This window comes from Cetorhinus maximus, chromosome 23 (assembly GCF_964194155.1).
Source record: "Cetorhinus maximus chromosome 23, sCetMax3.hap1.1, whole genome shotgun sequence".
In the NCBI taxonomy this organism is placed as follows: domain Eukaryota; kingdom Metazoa; phylum Chordata; class Chondrichthyes; order Lamniformes; family Cetorhinidae; genus Cetorhinus; species Cetorhinus maximus.
In genome coordinates, this window is record NC_135901.1 from 27,653,165 (window position 1) to 27,669,296 (window position 16,132).

General features: G+C 45.7%; 4 protein-coding genes and 1 pseudogene across 8 annotated transcripts in view; 3 read left to right on the forward strand and 2 right to left on the reverse strand.

Annotated features, from left to right (window-relative positions):
• LOC144697248 (uncharacterized) overlaps positions 1-16,132 on the forward strand; it is a 420,900-nt gene that overhangs the window by 189,839 nt on the left and 214,929 nt on the right. The window lies entirely within an intron of this gene.
• The window catches only part of LOC144697079 (uncharacterized), a 280,076-nt gene that overhangs the window by 139,953 nt on the left and 123,991 nt on the right, over positions 1-16,132 (forward strand). The gene's annotated exons all lie outside the window — the stretch shown is intronic.
• Positions 1-16,132, forward strand: part of LOC144696908 (uncharacterized) — a 75,566-nt gene that overhangs the window by 36,854 nt on the left and 22,580 nt on the right. The window lies entirely within an intron of this gene.
• Positions 1-16,132, reverse strand: part of LOC144697407 (uncharacterized) — a 456,361-nt pseudogene that overhangs the window by 33,857 nt on the left and 406,372 nt on the right. The window lies entirely within an intron of this gene.
• Positions 12,923-15,339, reverse strand: LOC144696983 (uncharacterized). The gene has a single exon (XM_078568721.1). The coding sequence runs from the start codon at positions 14,998-15,000 to the stop codon at positions 13,825-13,827; it is 1,176 nt and encodes a 391-aa protein (XP_078424847.1). The 5' UTR covers positions 15,001-15,339; the 3' UTR covers positions 12,923-13,824.

A 16,132-nucleotide genomic window follows, 5' to 3' on the forward strand; every position in this document is an offset into this window, starting at 1 on the left:
AGCTGAGAGGAATCTCTGAACCTCTTCAGACACTGGGAGCAAGCAAAGGGCCTCTCCACAGTGTGAACTAGTTAGTGTCTAAGCAGGGTGGATGAGAAAATGAATCCCTTCCCACACACAGAGCAGATGAATGGCTTCTCACCACTGTGACTGCATGGTTGATTTTCCAGCTTGATTGCTTTCTCAAAGCCCCTCCCACTGCCATGTTTGCAAAGTTCATCCCCTGTCGGGTTACAGTTGTCCATCACCAAGCTGGATGACCAATTGAAGCCTCATACTGATAGCTGAAAACTTTTCAGTAGATAGACAAATAATTCTTCATTCAGCATTCAAAGGCTGATGATCGTCAGGTCCTGATAAGCTGAGTGATGCTGTCAGGTCTTGACGTGATGTTTGGTTTGCGTTTCGGTCTGCAAATCCTTCCTAATAATGCACTGTAAAATCAGATTACAAACATACTACAAAAGCAAAGGGTAGAAATCCAGAACTGTCGATTCCAGTTGTCATAGAACATCCTTCCTCCTCTCAAACGATAGATCGCTGTCCCCCACATGCTCCGTTCCTCCTTATTGATTGTAGCTCTAATTCATCCTACTATCCTCCTCCTAGATGATAGAATTTACCCTGCAATTTGAGAGGAAAAAGCTGGAATCAGATGTAACGGTATTACAGTTGAATAAAGGCAACTACAGAGGCATGAGGGAGGAGCTGGCCAGAATTGACTGGGAGATCAGCCTAGCAGGAAAGACAGTGGAACAGCAATGGCAGGAGTTTCTGGGAGTAATTTGGGAGACACAGCAAAAATTCATCCCTAGGAAGAAGAAGCATACTAAAGGGAGGACGAGGCAACCATGGCTGACAAGGGAAGTCAGGGACAGCATAAAAGCTAAAGAGAAAGCACACAATGCAGCGAAGAGCATTGGGAAACCAGGGGATTGGGAAGCCTACAAAGACCAACAGAGGACAACTAAAAAAGAAATAAGGAGGGAGAAGATTAAATATGAGGGTAAACTAGCCAGTGGTATAAAAGAAGATTGCAAGAGTTTTTTATATATATAAAGGATAAGAGAGAGGCAAAAGTGGACATTGGGCCGCTGGAAAATGATGCTGGAGAAGTAGTAGTGGGGAACAAAGAAATGGCGGAGGAACTGAATTGGTACTTTGCGTCAGTCTTCACGGTGGAAGACATGAGTGACATCCCCAAACTTCAAGAGACTCGGGGGGCAGAGGTGAGTATGGTGGCCATTACCAAGGAGAAGGTGCTAGGAAAACTGAAAGGTCTGAAGGTGGCTAAATCACCTGGAGCAGATGGATTACACCCCAGAGTTCTGAAGGAGATAGCTGAAGAGATAGTGGAGGCATCAGTGGTGATCTTTCAGGAATCACTCAAGTCAGGGAGGGTCCCAGAGGACTGGAAAATCGCTAATGTAACCCCCCTGTTTAAGAAGGGAGTGAGGCAAAAGATGGGAAATTACAGGCCGATTAGCCTGACCTCGGTCGTTGGTAAGATTTTAGAGTCCATTATTAAGGATGAGATTTCAGAATACTTGGAAGTGCATGGTAAGATAGGGCAAAGTCAGCATGGTTTCATCAAGGGGAGGTCATGCCTGACAAATCTGTTAGAATTCTTTGAGGAAGCAACGAGTAGGTTAGACAAAGGAGAGCCAATGGATGTTATCTACTTGGACTTCCAGAAGGCCTTTGACAAGGTGCCGCACAGGAGGCTGCTCAATAAGATAAGAGCCCATGGTGTTAGAGGCAAGGTACTAGCATGGATAGAAGATTGGCTGTCTGGCAGGAGGCAGAGAGTGGGGATAAGGGGGTCCTTCTCAGGATGGAGGCCGGTGACTAGTGGAGTTCTGCAGGGCTCAGTGTTGGGACCACAACTTTTCACTTTATACATTAATGATCTAGATGAAGGAACTGAGGGCATCCTGGCTAAGTTTGCAGATGATACAAAGATAGGTCGAGGGACAGGTTGTATTGAGGAGGTGGGGAGGCTGCAGAAGGATTTGGACAGGTTAGGAGAATGGGCAAAGAAGTGGCAGATGGAAACAACGTGGGGAAGTGTGAGGTCATGCACTTTGGTAGGAAGAATAGAGGCATAGACTATTTTCTAAATGGGGAGAGAATTCAGAAATCTGGAGTGCAAAGGGAGTTGGGAGTCCTAGTCCAGGATTCTCTTAAGGTTAGCTTGCAGGTTGAGTCGGTAGTTAGGAAGGCAAATGCAATGTTGGTATTTATTTCAAGAGGTCTAGAATATAAAAGCAGGGATGTGCTGCTGAGGCTTTAAAAAGGCTCTGGTCAGACCACATTTAGAATATTGTGAGCAATTTTGGGCCCAGTATCTCAGGAAGGATGTGCTGGCCCTGGAGATGGTCCAGAGGAGGTTCACGAGAATGATCCCAGGAATGAAAGGCTTAACATATGAGGAACGTTTGAGGACTCTGGGTCTATACTCGATGGAGTTAAGAAGGATGAGGGGGGATACAGAATACTGAAAGGCCTGGATAGAATGGACGTGGGGAAGATGTTTCCATTAGTAGGAGAGACTAGGACCTGAGGGCACAGCCTCAGAGTAAAGGGAAGACCTTTTAGAACAGAGATGAGGAGAAACTTCTTTGGCCAGAGAGTGGTGAATCTATGGAATTCATTGCCACAGAAGGCTGTGGAGGCCAGATCTTTGAGTGTATTTAAGACCAAGATAGATAGGTTCTTGATTGGTAAGGGGATCAAAGGTTACGGGGAGAAGGAGGGAGAATGGGGTTGAGAAACTTATCAGCCATGATTGAATGGCGGAGCAGACTTGATGGGCCGAATGGCCTAATTTCTGCTCCAATGTCTTATGGTCTTATAGTCTTATGGGGTTGGAGACATGGGTGAGGGAGTGGGTGGTGGTGGGATGCTGGTGACCGTGAGAGCAGGTTGGATGGAGGTTTGGGTTTCAATATGAGAGGGGATGGGGAGGAGGGGTCCTGAGACAATAATAGTGGGAGGGATGGGGTTTAAAATAAACTAAAACTTACAACTTATCTTATTTAGTCACAACATCATCATCTCTCTGCTGGCCGACTCACTCACTTGCAGTCCCAATCGAATCACTCAAACTCACCCTGGAGATTCCCGGGATCAGTTTCCCACAGGCTGTCCTGGGAATACAGGGCAAAAGGCAAAATAAGGAGCAATCCCTTAAAATACAGGACAGTTGTCCCCTTAAATATCAGCCATATCCTGGGGAAATCACCCCGTTAATTGTGAACATTAGGAAAGAGACCATCCTTTTAGCCAGACAAATAAATGTGTCAAGCTGAGGGAGCAAAGGATGTCAATGTCTTTAAGAGAGAGAGAGAGAATGAGAGAGAGACCTGGGCCAACCTTTCCAGAGTCTGCACCCTCCCTGGATTCACTTCCTTTCCCTTCGGTTCCGGCAAGTTAACAATTTGCCCCCAGAATGAGAAAAGAAATGGAAAGGGGGAAACATTGATTTCCTCACAGATGTTGCCTAGAGGAGGAAGTTTTAGTCTGAAGCTCATTGTCCATCTTCCCCATTGTGACATCCACAATGGACTCCTTCCTGAACCAGCCTATAGGAATCACTCTGCTGCGCAGTGATGTCCTCGGGTTCCAACCGCCTCCTCTTCACCATGAACGTCCAATCCCTCTACACTTCCATCCTCCACCGGGATGGTCTGAAGGCTCTCCGCTTCTTCCTCAAACAGAGGCCCGAACAATCCCCATCCACCACTACTCTCCTCCGTCTGGCTGAACTTGTTCTCTCACTGAACAATTTCTCCTTAAACTACTCTCACTTCCTCCAAATAAAAGCTGTGGCTATGGGTACCCATATGGGCCCCAGTTATGCCTGTCTCTTTATGGGGTCTGTGGAACGTTCCTTGTTCCAGTCCTACTCCGGCCCCCTCCTACAACTCTTTCTCCGGTACATCGATGACTGCTTCGGTGCTGCTTCGTGCTCTCGTCTGGACCTGGAAAAATTTATTAATTTTGCTTCCAATTTCCACCCCTCCATCATTTTCATGTGCTCCACCACTGACACTTCCCTTCCCTTCTTTGACCTCTCAGTCTCAATTTCTGGTGATAGACTGTCCACCAATATTCATTACAAGCCTACTGACTCCCACAGCTACCTCGACTATATCTCCTCACACCCCGCTTCCTGTAAGGACTCCATCCCATTCTCTCAGTTCCTTCGCCTCCATCACATCTGTTCTGATGATGCCACTTGCAAAAACGATTCCTCTGACATGTCTTCCTTAACCGAGGTTTTCCACCCACGGTGGTTGACAGAGCCCTCAACCATGTCTGGCCCATCTCCCGCGCATCCGCCCTCACACCTTCCTCTCCCTCCCAGAACCATGATAGGGTCCCCCTTGTCCTCACTTATCACCCCACCAGCCTCCGCATTCAAAGGATCATCCTCCGCCATTTCCGTCAACTCCAGCACGATGCCACCACCAAACGCATCTTCCCTTCACCCCCCCCAGTGGCATTCCGCAGGGATAATTCCCTCCGGGACACCCTGGTCCACTCCTCCATCACCCCCTATACCTCAACCCCCTCCCACGGCACCTTCCGATGCAACCGCAGAAGGTGCAACACCTGCCCCTTTACTTCCCCCCTCCTCACCGTCCAAGGGCCCAAACACTCCTTTCAAGTGAAGCAGCATTTCACTTGCACTTCCCTCAATTTAGTCTACTGCATTGGCTGCTCCCAATGCAGTTTCCTCTACATTGGAGAGAACAAACGCAGACTGGGTGACCGCTTTGCGGAACACCTTTGGTCTGTCCGCAAGCATGGCCCAGACCTCCCTGTCGCTTGCCATTTCAACGCTCCACCCTGTTCTCTTGCCCACATGTCCGTCCTTGGCTTGCTGCAATGTTCCAGTGAAGCTCAACGCAAACTGGAGGAACAGCACCTCATCTTCCGACTGTGCACTTTACAGCCTTCTGGACTGAATATTGAGTTCAACAATTTTAGATCATGAACTCTTTCCTCCATCCCCACCCCCTTTCCGATCCCCCTTTTTTCCAATAATTTATATAGATTTTTCTTTTCCCACCTATTTCCATTATTTTTAAATGTATTTCCATCCATCGTTTTATGTCTACCTTTTAGCCTATTTTGACCTCCCCCCACCCCCACTAGGGCTATCTGTACCTTGCTTGTCCCGCTTTCTACCCTTAATTAGCACATTCCTTAGATAATATCACCACCTTCAACACCTCTTTGACCTTTTGTCTGTGACATCTTTTGGTTATCTCCACCTATCACTGACCCTCTATCCAGCTTTACTTGTCCCACCCCTTGTTAAACCAGCTTATATTTCACCTCTTTTCTAGTTTTACTTAGTTCTGTTGAAGATTCATACGGACTCGAAACGTTAACTGTGTTCCTCTCCGCAGATGCTGCCAGACCAGCTGAGTTTTTCCAGGTATTTTTATTTTTGCCTGGAAACCTTGGCTCGAGGAGGTGGAGGGGGAGGGGGAACAATGGGTGGGGGCGGGGCTCCCGTGTCCGCGCGCCTGACCTGCAGACTGGAGCCCGAGGACGTCACCGCAGAGCAGAGTGATTCCTATTGGCTGATTCAGGCAGGGTTCCATTGTGGACGTCACAATGAGGAAGTTGGACAATGAGCTTCAGACTCAAACTTCCTCCTCTGGGCAACATCTGTGAGGAAATCAATGTTTCCCTCTTTCCATTTCTTTTCTCATTCTGGGGGCTAAATGTTTGGGATGGAGAGGAAGGAATGTTCCCAAGAAACTAGAATTGTCTGTTCTGAATTTGTGTCCTTACTGACAGCGATGACTTTGTAAATTCCTTTTACAGGATATTAGAAGGGGAAGTTTTGCAGACAGAAATCTCAAACCAAACTTCAACACCTAACCGAGTCACACAATTCACTGGGGCCTGAATATCATCGGCTTTTGAATCTAGGAGGAGAAATGTTTCTGCAATTTGCCTACGTTCTAAACATTAGGGTGACTGGAAAAGGCCCAAGACACACACACACACGAGTGAGAGTGTTCCAGTGCACTGACTGTGGAAAGAGCTTTCACCAGTTACACAGCCTGAGAAAACAGCACATCATTCACAGTGGAAGAGACTGTTCATGTGTTCTCTGTACGTTCACGGCCTCAACATAATCTCAAAACTGGAGAGACACAAAGACACACATAGACATAGATTCTAGTCTATCTATGAGATCTGCACCATGGATAAACCGTGGAAATGTGGGAACTGTGGAAAGAGATTCCGTTGCCCATCTGAGCTGGAAACTCATCAACATCAGTCACACCAGGGAGAGGCCATTCACCTGCTCTGTGTGTGGGAAGGGATTCAGTCGGTCAACACATCTGTGAACACACCAGCGAGTTCACACCGGGGAGAGGCATTTCACCTACACTGAGTGCGGGAAGCAATTCACTAAGTCATCAAACTTGCTGACACACCAGCGAGTTCACACCGGGGAGAGACCATTCACCTGCTCTGTGTGTGGGAAGGGATTTAGCGATTCATCCACCCTGCTGACACACTGGCAGGTTCACACAGGAGGAAGGCCATTCACCTGCTCTGAGTGTGGGAAGGGATTCACTCGGTCAACATATTTGCTGACCCACCAGCGAGTTCACACTCGGGAGAGGCCATTCATCTGGTCTGTGTGTGGGAAAGGACTCACTCTGTTATCCACCCTGCTCGGACACTACAGAGTTCATAAGTGATTCCAGGGGTTGGATTCTGCCGTTATTGCTGCTGTTAATCACATCCAGGACCGAACCATGTTCATTCTGACAGTTGGTAAAGTGGGAGGGTCGGAGGGTTTCTTTCTGCTGGACTGGCCTGTCTCACGACTTTGCTTCCAGTGGGCTGATGCTCTTTGAGCCTGGGAGTGCACTTTTCCACTGAACTGGTCTACAAAAGCTGATGAAGGACATTTAATTAATCCTGGATAGTAAACATTGTTCTTCCGACCACTAAAATAAATACATTTGTGTTTCCCATTGAGCCTACAGCACAGGGCCAGGCCAGTCAGCTCAATTGGTCTATGTCAGTATATATGCTCCACTTGAGGCTCCACCCATCCCTCTTCATCTCCCCCATCAGCATATCCTTCTATTCCTTTCTCCCTCATGTATGTATCTAGCTTCCCCTTGAATGTATTCATGCTATTCACCTCAACCACTTGCTGTGGTAGCGAGTTCCACATTCTCACCACTCGCTGGGTAAAGAGGTTTCTCATGAAATCCCTATTGGATTATTGAACCCCTTCATCATCTTAAAGATTTCCATCAGATCACCCTCAGTCTTCTCTTTTCTAGAGAAAAGCAGCCCCAGCCTTTCCTGAGGGTTAAATGCTCTCAGTTCTGGTATTATTCTTGTGAATCTTTGTTGCCCCTTCTCCAGTGTCTCTATTTCCTTTTTCTAAATGGAGATCACATATGTTGACAGTACTCCCAGTGTAGTCTAACCATGGTTCGAACAAGTTGAACACAACCTCCCTGCTTTTCAATTCTATCACTCTAGAATGGAACCCTCTATCTGGGCCACACACCTTAGGCAAGATGTGAAATTCTTAGAGCGGGTGCAGAGGAGATTTACGAGAATGGCACCAGGGATGAGGGACTTCAGTTAGTTGGAGAGACTGGAGCAGCTGAAATTGTTCTCTTTAGATCAGAGAGTCACTGGGACAGAGAAGGAGGCCATTCAGCCCATCGAGTCCATGCCAGCTCTCTGTGGAGCAAACCAGTCCCACTGTCCCGTGCTATCCCCATATCCCTGAAAGTTTATTTCCCTCAAGTCTCCACCCAATTTCCTTTTGAAATCGTTCATCGTCTCCGCTTGCACCACCCACACAGGCAACGAGTTCCAGCTCATTACCACTCGCTGCATAAAACAGTTCCTCCTCATACCCCCCCTGCATCTCTTACACAAAACCTTAAATCTGTGTCCCCCTCATCCTTGTGCCATCAGCTGATGGGAACAGCTTTTCTTTGTCCATCTTATCTAAACCTGTCATAATCTTGTACACCTCTTTCAGATCTCCCCTCAACTTCCTTTACTCCAAGGAGAAAAACCCCAGCCTGACGTCTAAAATAAAGAACATACAAAATGTGTTAATGCTTGAAATCAAATTGGAATATTTGTTTTCTGTTTTGAAGGTATTCAGAAAATATTGTACTGGACAGTAAAGGAGTTGTAATAACTCACCTTGGGTGCAGTTCAGTGGAATGTATCAATCTGGGTTCCACCTACATTCTAGTGAAAGGCAAGAAAGTGGAGATGAAATGAATATGTTGATCACTGTATCTTGGAGAAATTTGTATCCTTTGCCTATGAACTTCTTTTAAAGAAAACCACACACGGGTCTTCATTCTCTGATTGTTTTATTGATACGAAAGGTGTAAAAGGGGCCAAACTTCAGCAGAAATCTGGCAGAGCTGAGAACAGACGACTTGCTATGTGGGAACAGGGAGATGAACAGATCGCAGAGGACAGAGAAAACAAGAGTGCCTTGAATCCTAGACGACACCTGGGTGTCAAGGCCACCATGTTTTCACTGCTTGGCATGGGAATGCTGACTCCCTGTACCGGGGACGGAGCGTGGGAAGCCAATTGTTTGAGAGTTTGATGTGGCTTGGGCGGGTACAGATGGTTCAATGACAGGTTTTGTAATTGGTCCGTTCAAATGTTAGCTCAGCAATGATTGGGTTAAATCAGTCTCCATAGACTTTGTGATGTAAAAGGGTATCAGAAGGGATTCCCCGAGCACAGAGATTTGTAGAGGCTTTACAAATTGCATTGACTGGTGCCATGGCATCTGGGGCAGAGCAGGGAGCATTTACATGGAGATGGTGCTTCTACCCAGAGTGTAATAGTAATGCTGCTGCACTTTGATACTACTGCTCAGACATGAGCATGTGTCAGGTCTTATTTATACTGAATAAAATCTAACCGCTGTCACCAATAAGGGTTATCACTGTGAATCATTCCCGACTTTGGGAAAGGGGGAATAAAGGGTTAATATATACAAATTAGGAGCAGGAGTAGGCCATTCGGCCCCTTGAGCCTGCTCCACCATTCAATAAGATCTTGGCTGATCTGATTGTGGTCTCAATCCACTTTCCTTCCAACCCCCGAAACCCTTTCACTCCCTTGTCAATCAAGAATCTATCAAACTCAGCCTTAAAACTATTCAGTGACCCAGCCTCCACCGCTCTCTGGGAAAGAGAGTTTCACAGACTCACAATCCCCTTAGAGAAAAAAATTCTCCTCATCTGTCCTAAACAGGAGACCCCCTTATTTTTAAACCATGTCCCCTCTGTCTATTCTCTCTGACAAGGGGAGACATCCTTTCAGCATCCACCCTGTCAAGTCCTCTCAGGAACCTATAAGTTGCAATAAGATCACCTCTCATTCTTCTGAACTCCAATGGATACAGGCCTAACCCGTCCAACCTCTCCTCAGAGGATAACCTCTTTATTCCAGGAATCAGGTGAGTGAACCTTCCCTGAACTGCTTTGCATGCAATTGTCATTTCTTAAATAAGGAGACCAAAATTGTAGACAGTATTCCAGATGTGGTCTCACCAAGTCCCTGTACAGCTGCAGGAAAACATCCCTACTTTTTTATTCCATTCCCCTTGCCATTAACAACAACATACTATTTGCCTTCCTTATCATTTACTGTACCTGCAGACTAACTTCTTGTGGTTCATGTACCAGGTCACCCAGATCCTTCTGTGCCTCAGAGTTCTGCAATTTCTCTCCATTTTAATAATATGCTTTATTTTAATCCTTCCTGCAAAAGTGGATAAGTTCACATTTTCCCCAATTACACTCCATCTACGAACTTTTTGCCCACTCACTTAACCATCTATATCCCTTTGCAGGCTCCTTAAATCCTCTTCACAAATTATTTTCCTATGTATCTATGTCATCAGCAAATTTAGCCACATTTGATCCTGTCATCCAAGTCATCGATATAGATTGTAAATGGTTGAGGGCCCAGCACTGATCTTCTGTGGCACTCCATTTGTCACATCTTACCAACCCAAAAATGACCCATTTATGCCTTCTCTCTGTTTCCCGTTAGCTAACCAATCCTCTATCTGTGCTAATATGTTACACCCTCCACCACCAGTTCTTATTTTGTGTATCAACCTTTGTTGTGGCACCTTGTGAAATGACTTCTGGAAATCTAAATAAACCACATCTACAGGTTCCCCTTTATCCACATTTCTTGTTACTTCTTTGAAGAACTTGGATGAATTAGTAAATCACGATGGACTCCCCGAAACCCATTTTCTAACATTGTGTGTCAAAAGAAAAATAAGACCTCACCTCCCCCTCTGGCTCCTTTGTCAATTACCTTAGAGGGTCTCATTTTATGTTAAAAAGCCTGCCAACCCCTCTCACCACCTTCAGTAAAGTGCATAAATCTAATCAGGAAAAGTCCAGAAAAATCAAATATTTTTACTGACAAAAGTTTAGTAATGAAATAGGATGTGATTAAAAAATCAAATAGAAAATTACTTGAGGATCAAAGAGAACTGGAGTAAAAGGATGTGCATAATTTACTGGTCCCAAATTGTTTCTCTTCGGCTCCTCTGTACCCTGTTCCCGTGACTCCCGCTTTGGACACAGGGGCACTGAACCTGGGGGTTGGGTCACCATTAGCCCCGGTCACTCCCTCCTGTGCCCTGATTGGATGGAGGCCCATTTCCCAGTCAGTCCTCCAGTATCTTCCTGTCTCTCTATTAGTGTGATGCCAATGGCAGTTTCCCAACTGGGGTGCAGGCCCCATTATTCTCAGCTAAATTCAGCTCTCAGCTCTGTCGCCTGGCTGTCATTGACATGAGCAATAGAGAGACAGAAAGGTGCTGGTGGCTCAAATGGGAAGTCGAAACTTGTGGCTCTAAACCAAATGTTAGGATCTCTGTAAAGACTGATAACTTTTAAAAAGAAATTCAAATTCCCAGTGAACAAATTAAAGGATCACACAAGACTTCACGTTTGTGACTTTTACTGCAACAAACAATCTAGAAGCAATATTGACTAACACCATTTTTGTTGGCAACATACATCTTCAACTATCAAACAGAAATTTGCCATTTTACTTTGAACATAATCAAAAATCCTACCCCACAGTTGTATTTTACTCCACCCTTGAAGCAGACACTCAGTTTTCCTGGAACCTGTCCAAAGTGATTCTTTGCTCCTGAGGGTTTACTTCCATTCTTTTCCTTTCCCAGTCTGACAACCTTTAACCCCAGAATGGTCTTTCACAGTGAAGGTTCTCCTGGGTCATTCCTCTAACTCAAGCAAGGCAAATCTTCCAGTCTTGTTTTAAATTCTCATGAATTTGGTCTTTTCAACGTGAGCGCACTGTCCCATCCATGTTCCCGCGTGGTGAAACAGAGACTCGCCGCCTCTATCAGCTCTCTCTCTCTCTCTCGGATCTTGGCAGACTGATCTGTCTGTGAAATTCAAGGATGCCTTTTCGGAGAATTTTCCAATCTGATCCTACAATGGCTTCCCATGGATCGTTCCCCTATTAAAGCCCATCTCCATGGCAATGTGAATCACATGAGCCTTGTATCCAGGTAGCCATGCCGATTAGTTACCTTTTAGGCTCTCAACTTCATTCTATCTTGAAATTAAATAGAAAATTCAAGTATAGTTGAAGGGACCGAAGGGATGGTCGCTAAATTTGCTGGTGACACAAAGACTGGTAGGAAAGTAAGTTGTGAAGAGGACATAAGGAGAATACAAAAGGATATAGACAGGTTAAATGAGTGGCCAAAGATCTGCCATTTGGAGCGTAATGTGAGAAAATGTGAAATTGTCCATTCTGGCAGGAAGAATAAAAAAGAAGCATATAATCAAGATGCTAAGAGATTGCAGAGCTCTGAGATGCAGAAGGATCTGGGTGTCCTTGTGCCTGATTCGCAAAAGCTAAATATTCAGGTACACCAAGTAATTAGGAAAGCTAACAAGATATTATTGTTAGAAGGAGGGAGGTTATGCTTCAGTTATTCAGGGCATTGTTGAGACCACATCTGATGTACTGTGTACAGTATTGGTCTCCTTATTTAAGTAAGGATGTAAATGTGTTGGAAGCAGTCCAGAGAAGGTTTACTAGACTAATACCTGGAATGGGAGGGTTATCTTATGAGGAAAGGTTGGACAGGCTGGGCTTGTATCCGCTGGAGTTTAGAATAGTAAGAGGCGACTTGATTGAAACATATAAGATCCTGAGGGGCCTCGACAGGGTGGATGTGGGAAGGATGTTTCCTCTTGTGGGAGAATCTGGAAATTGGGATCACGGTTTAAAAGTAATGGGTCACCTCTTCAAGACAGAGGAGAGTTTTTTTCTCTCAGTGAGTCTTTGGATCTCTCTTCCTCAAAGGGCGGGGGAAGCAGAGTCTTTGAATATTTTTAAGGGAGAGCGAGATAGGTTCTTGATAAGCAAGAAGTAAAAGGTTATTGGGGGGTAGGTGGGAATGTGGAGCTGAGGTTACAATCAGATCAGCCATTGAATGCTGAGCAGGCTTGAGGCACTGAGTGGCCTACTCCTGCTCCTAATTCATATGTTCCTATGTTATCACATCCTTTATAATAGATTCTAGCATTTTCCCTAGTACTGATGCCAGGCTAACAAGTCTGTAGTTCCTCGTTTTCTCTCTCCCTCCTTAAATAGTGGGTGACATTTGCCACCTTCCAACCTGCAGGAACCATTCCAGAATCTATAGAATTTTGGTAGATGATCACCAATGCATCCACTATCTCTACAGCCACCTCCTTCAACACTCTGGGATGCAGATCATCAGTTCCAGGAGATTTAACAACTTTCAACCCCCTTAATTTCTCCAGTACTACTTTTTTTACCAATACTAATCTCTATCAGTTCCTCATGCTCACTAGTCCTTTGATTCTCTAGCATTTTTGGGATGATTTCTGTATCTTCCTCTGTGAAGACAGACACACATTGTTTAGTTTCTCTGCCAATTCCTTATTCCCCTTTATAAATTCTCCTGTCTCTGCCTGGAATGGACCCACATTTCTCTTTGCTAATCTTTTCCTCTTCACATACCGATAGAGGCTTTTACAGTTGCTTTTTATGTTTCTCGCCAGTTTGCTCTCATGTTCAGTTTTCTCTTTCTTTATCAGTTTCTTGGTCCTCCTTTCCTGAATTCTGAAAAAGCTCCAATCCTCAGGCTTACTACTTTTTTTGGTCACTTTAGGAGCCTCTTCCTTTGATTTAATTCAATCTTTACCTTCTCTTTGTTAGGCTGTTAGGCACAGTTGCATCATTTTTCATCTTTGTTCCCTAAAGGAATCTATATTTGTTGTAAATATGTAATAATTCCTTCAATGTTAGCTATTGCCTGTCTACTGTCATAACTTTTCATGTAGTTTCCCAATCTACCACAGCCAACTTGACCCTCACACTGTGATAGTTTTCTTCTGTGAGAAGCGCCCAGATAAATTATAGAAAAGAATCATCCAACCAGCACAACCCATCTCCATGGCAACCTGGCATGCTTTGGGTGGTTCCAAAAAGAAATACAAACCAAATATATTTTACATTCCAAACACCCTTTCATTATATGATCCCTGTGAAATATGAAACCAGATATTCGCAACAAGGCTCAAAGAGCAACACCCACTGGGGACAAAGTCGTGGGACTGGTCAGTCCAGCAGAAAGAAACCCTCCAACCCTCCCACTTCACCAACTGTCAGAATGAATATGGTTCAGTCCTAGATGTGATTAACAGCAGCAACAACAGCAGAATCCAAACCCTGCAATCATCTGTGAACTCGCTGGTGTGTCTGCAGGTGGGATGACTGTGTGAAACCCTTCCCACACTCAGAGCAGGTGAACGGCCTCTCCCCAGTGTGAACTCGCTGGTGCCTCAGCAGGTGGGATGACTGAGTGAATCCAATCGCACATTGAGGGCAGGTAAACGGCCTCGCCCCAGTGTGAAGTCGCTGGTGCAGCAACAGGTTGAATGACTGAGTGAATCCCTTTCCACAGTCAGAGCAAGTGAACGGCCTCTCCCCAGTGTGAGTTCGCTGGTGTGTCCGCAGCTGGGATAACCAAGTGAATCTCTTCCCACAATCAGAGCAGCTGAACGGCCTCTCCCCAGTATGAACTCGCTGGTGTGCCTGCAGTCTGCAGAACTCAGTGAATCCTTTCCCACACCCAGAGCAGGTGACCGGCCTCTCAGTGTGAACCCGCTGGTGTGTCAGCAGGCTGGATGACCGAGTGAATCCCTTCCCACACTTGGAGCAGGTGAATGGTCTTTCCCCGGTGTGAACTCGCTGGTGAGTGATTAGGTTGGGTAACCGAGTGAATCCCTTCCCACACTGACAGCAGGTGAACAGCTTCTCCCCAGTGTGAATTTGCTGATGTGTCCGCAGGCTGATTAACCGAGTGAATCCCTTCCCACACACGGAGCAGGTGAACGGCTTCTCCCCAGTGTGAATTCGCTGGTGTGTCTGCAAGTTGTTTAACCGAGTGAATCCCTTCCCACACACGGAACAGGTGAATGGCTTCTCCCCAGTGTGAATTCGCTGGTGTGTTTGCAGGTTGTATAAGTGAGCGAATCCCTTCCCACAGTGAGAGCAGGTGAAGGGCCTCTCCCCAGTGTGAATTCGCTGGTGTGTTTGCAAGTTGTTCAACCGAGTGAATCCCTTCCCACACATGGAGCAAGTGAACGGCCTCTCCCCAGTGTGGACTCGTTGGTGTGTCTGCAGGCTGGTTAACCGAGTGAATCCCTTCCCACACACGGAGCAGGTGAATGGCCTCTCCCCATTGTGAACCCGCTGGTGTGACTGCAGGTGTTGTAACCGAGCAAATCCCTTCCCACACTTAGAGCAGATGAATGGTCTCTCTCCGGTGTGACTGCGCCAATGATTTTCCAGCTCAGATGGCGCTTTGAATCCCTTCCCACAGTCCCCACATTTCCACGGTTTCTCCATGGTTCGGTGTCCTTGTGTCTCTCCAAGTTTGACGATCAGGTGAAGCCTTGTCCTCGCACAGAACACGTGTACGGTCTCTCTCCGCTGTGAATGGTGATGTTTTTTCAGGCTGTGTAACTGGTTAAAGCTCTTTCCACAGTCAGTGCACTTGGACACTCTCACTTGGGTGTGTGTGTCTCGGTGCTTTTCCAGTCACACTGATGTTTAAAATCTTTTCAAGCAGACAGGACAAACCTTTCTCCTGCTAAATTCAAAAGCTGATCATATTCAGGTTCCGATAAATCGAGTGACTCTGTGAGATCTTAACCTTTGATTTCAGATTTCTGTCTGTAAATCCTCTCCCCTTCTCGTATCCTGTAAAAGGAATTCACAACAGGCATCATTGTCAGTACAGGATAGAAGTTCAGAACGGACAATTCTCGTTTGTATGGAGCATTCTTTCCTCTCTCATTTCTCCAAACACACTCTCTCTCTCTCCATTCTCACTCTGCTGTACCTAACATACACCTTCCCAATTCTCCTGAAGGTTCATGCTGATCGGCAGATCTACTCTCACTGCTTCCTGTCCAGGACACAGAGATCATAAGAAATAGGAGCAGGAGTCGGCCCACTGAGCCTGCTCGGCCATTCAATGAGATCATGGCTGATCTACCTCGGCACCATTTTCTCGCACTATCCCAAATATCCCTTGATATCTTCAATATCTAGAAATATATCACTCTCTGTCTTGAAAATATTTAATGACTGAGGCTCCACAGTCCTGCAGGGATCAGTCCTGGCGCCCCATCTATTTACAATTCATATTAATGACTTGGATGAAGGAATTGACTGTATTGTAACCAAATATACCAATGATATTACGATAGATAGGAAAGCAAGTTGTGAGGAGGATACATAAAGTCCATAAAGGGATAGCAATAGGTTTAGTGAGGGAGAAAAATATTGGCAGATGGAATATAATGTGTGAAAATGTGAGATTGTCCACTTTGGCAGGAAGAATAGAAAAGTAGAGCATTATTTAAATGGAGGGAGACTGCAGAATGCTGCAGTACAGAGGAATCTGGGTGCCCTTGTACATTAATCACAAAAAGTAGGTATGCAGGTGCAGCAAGTAATGAGAAAGGCAACTGGA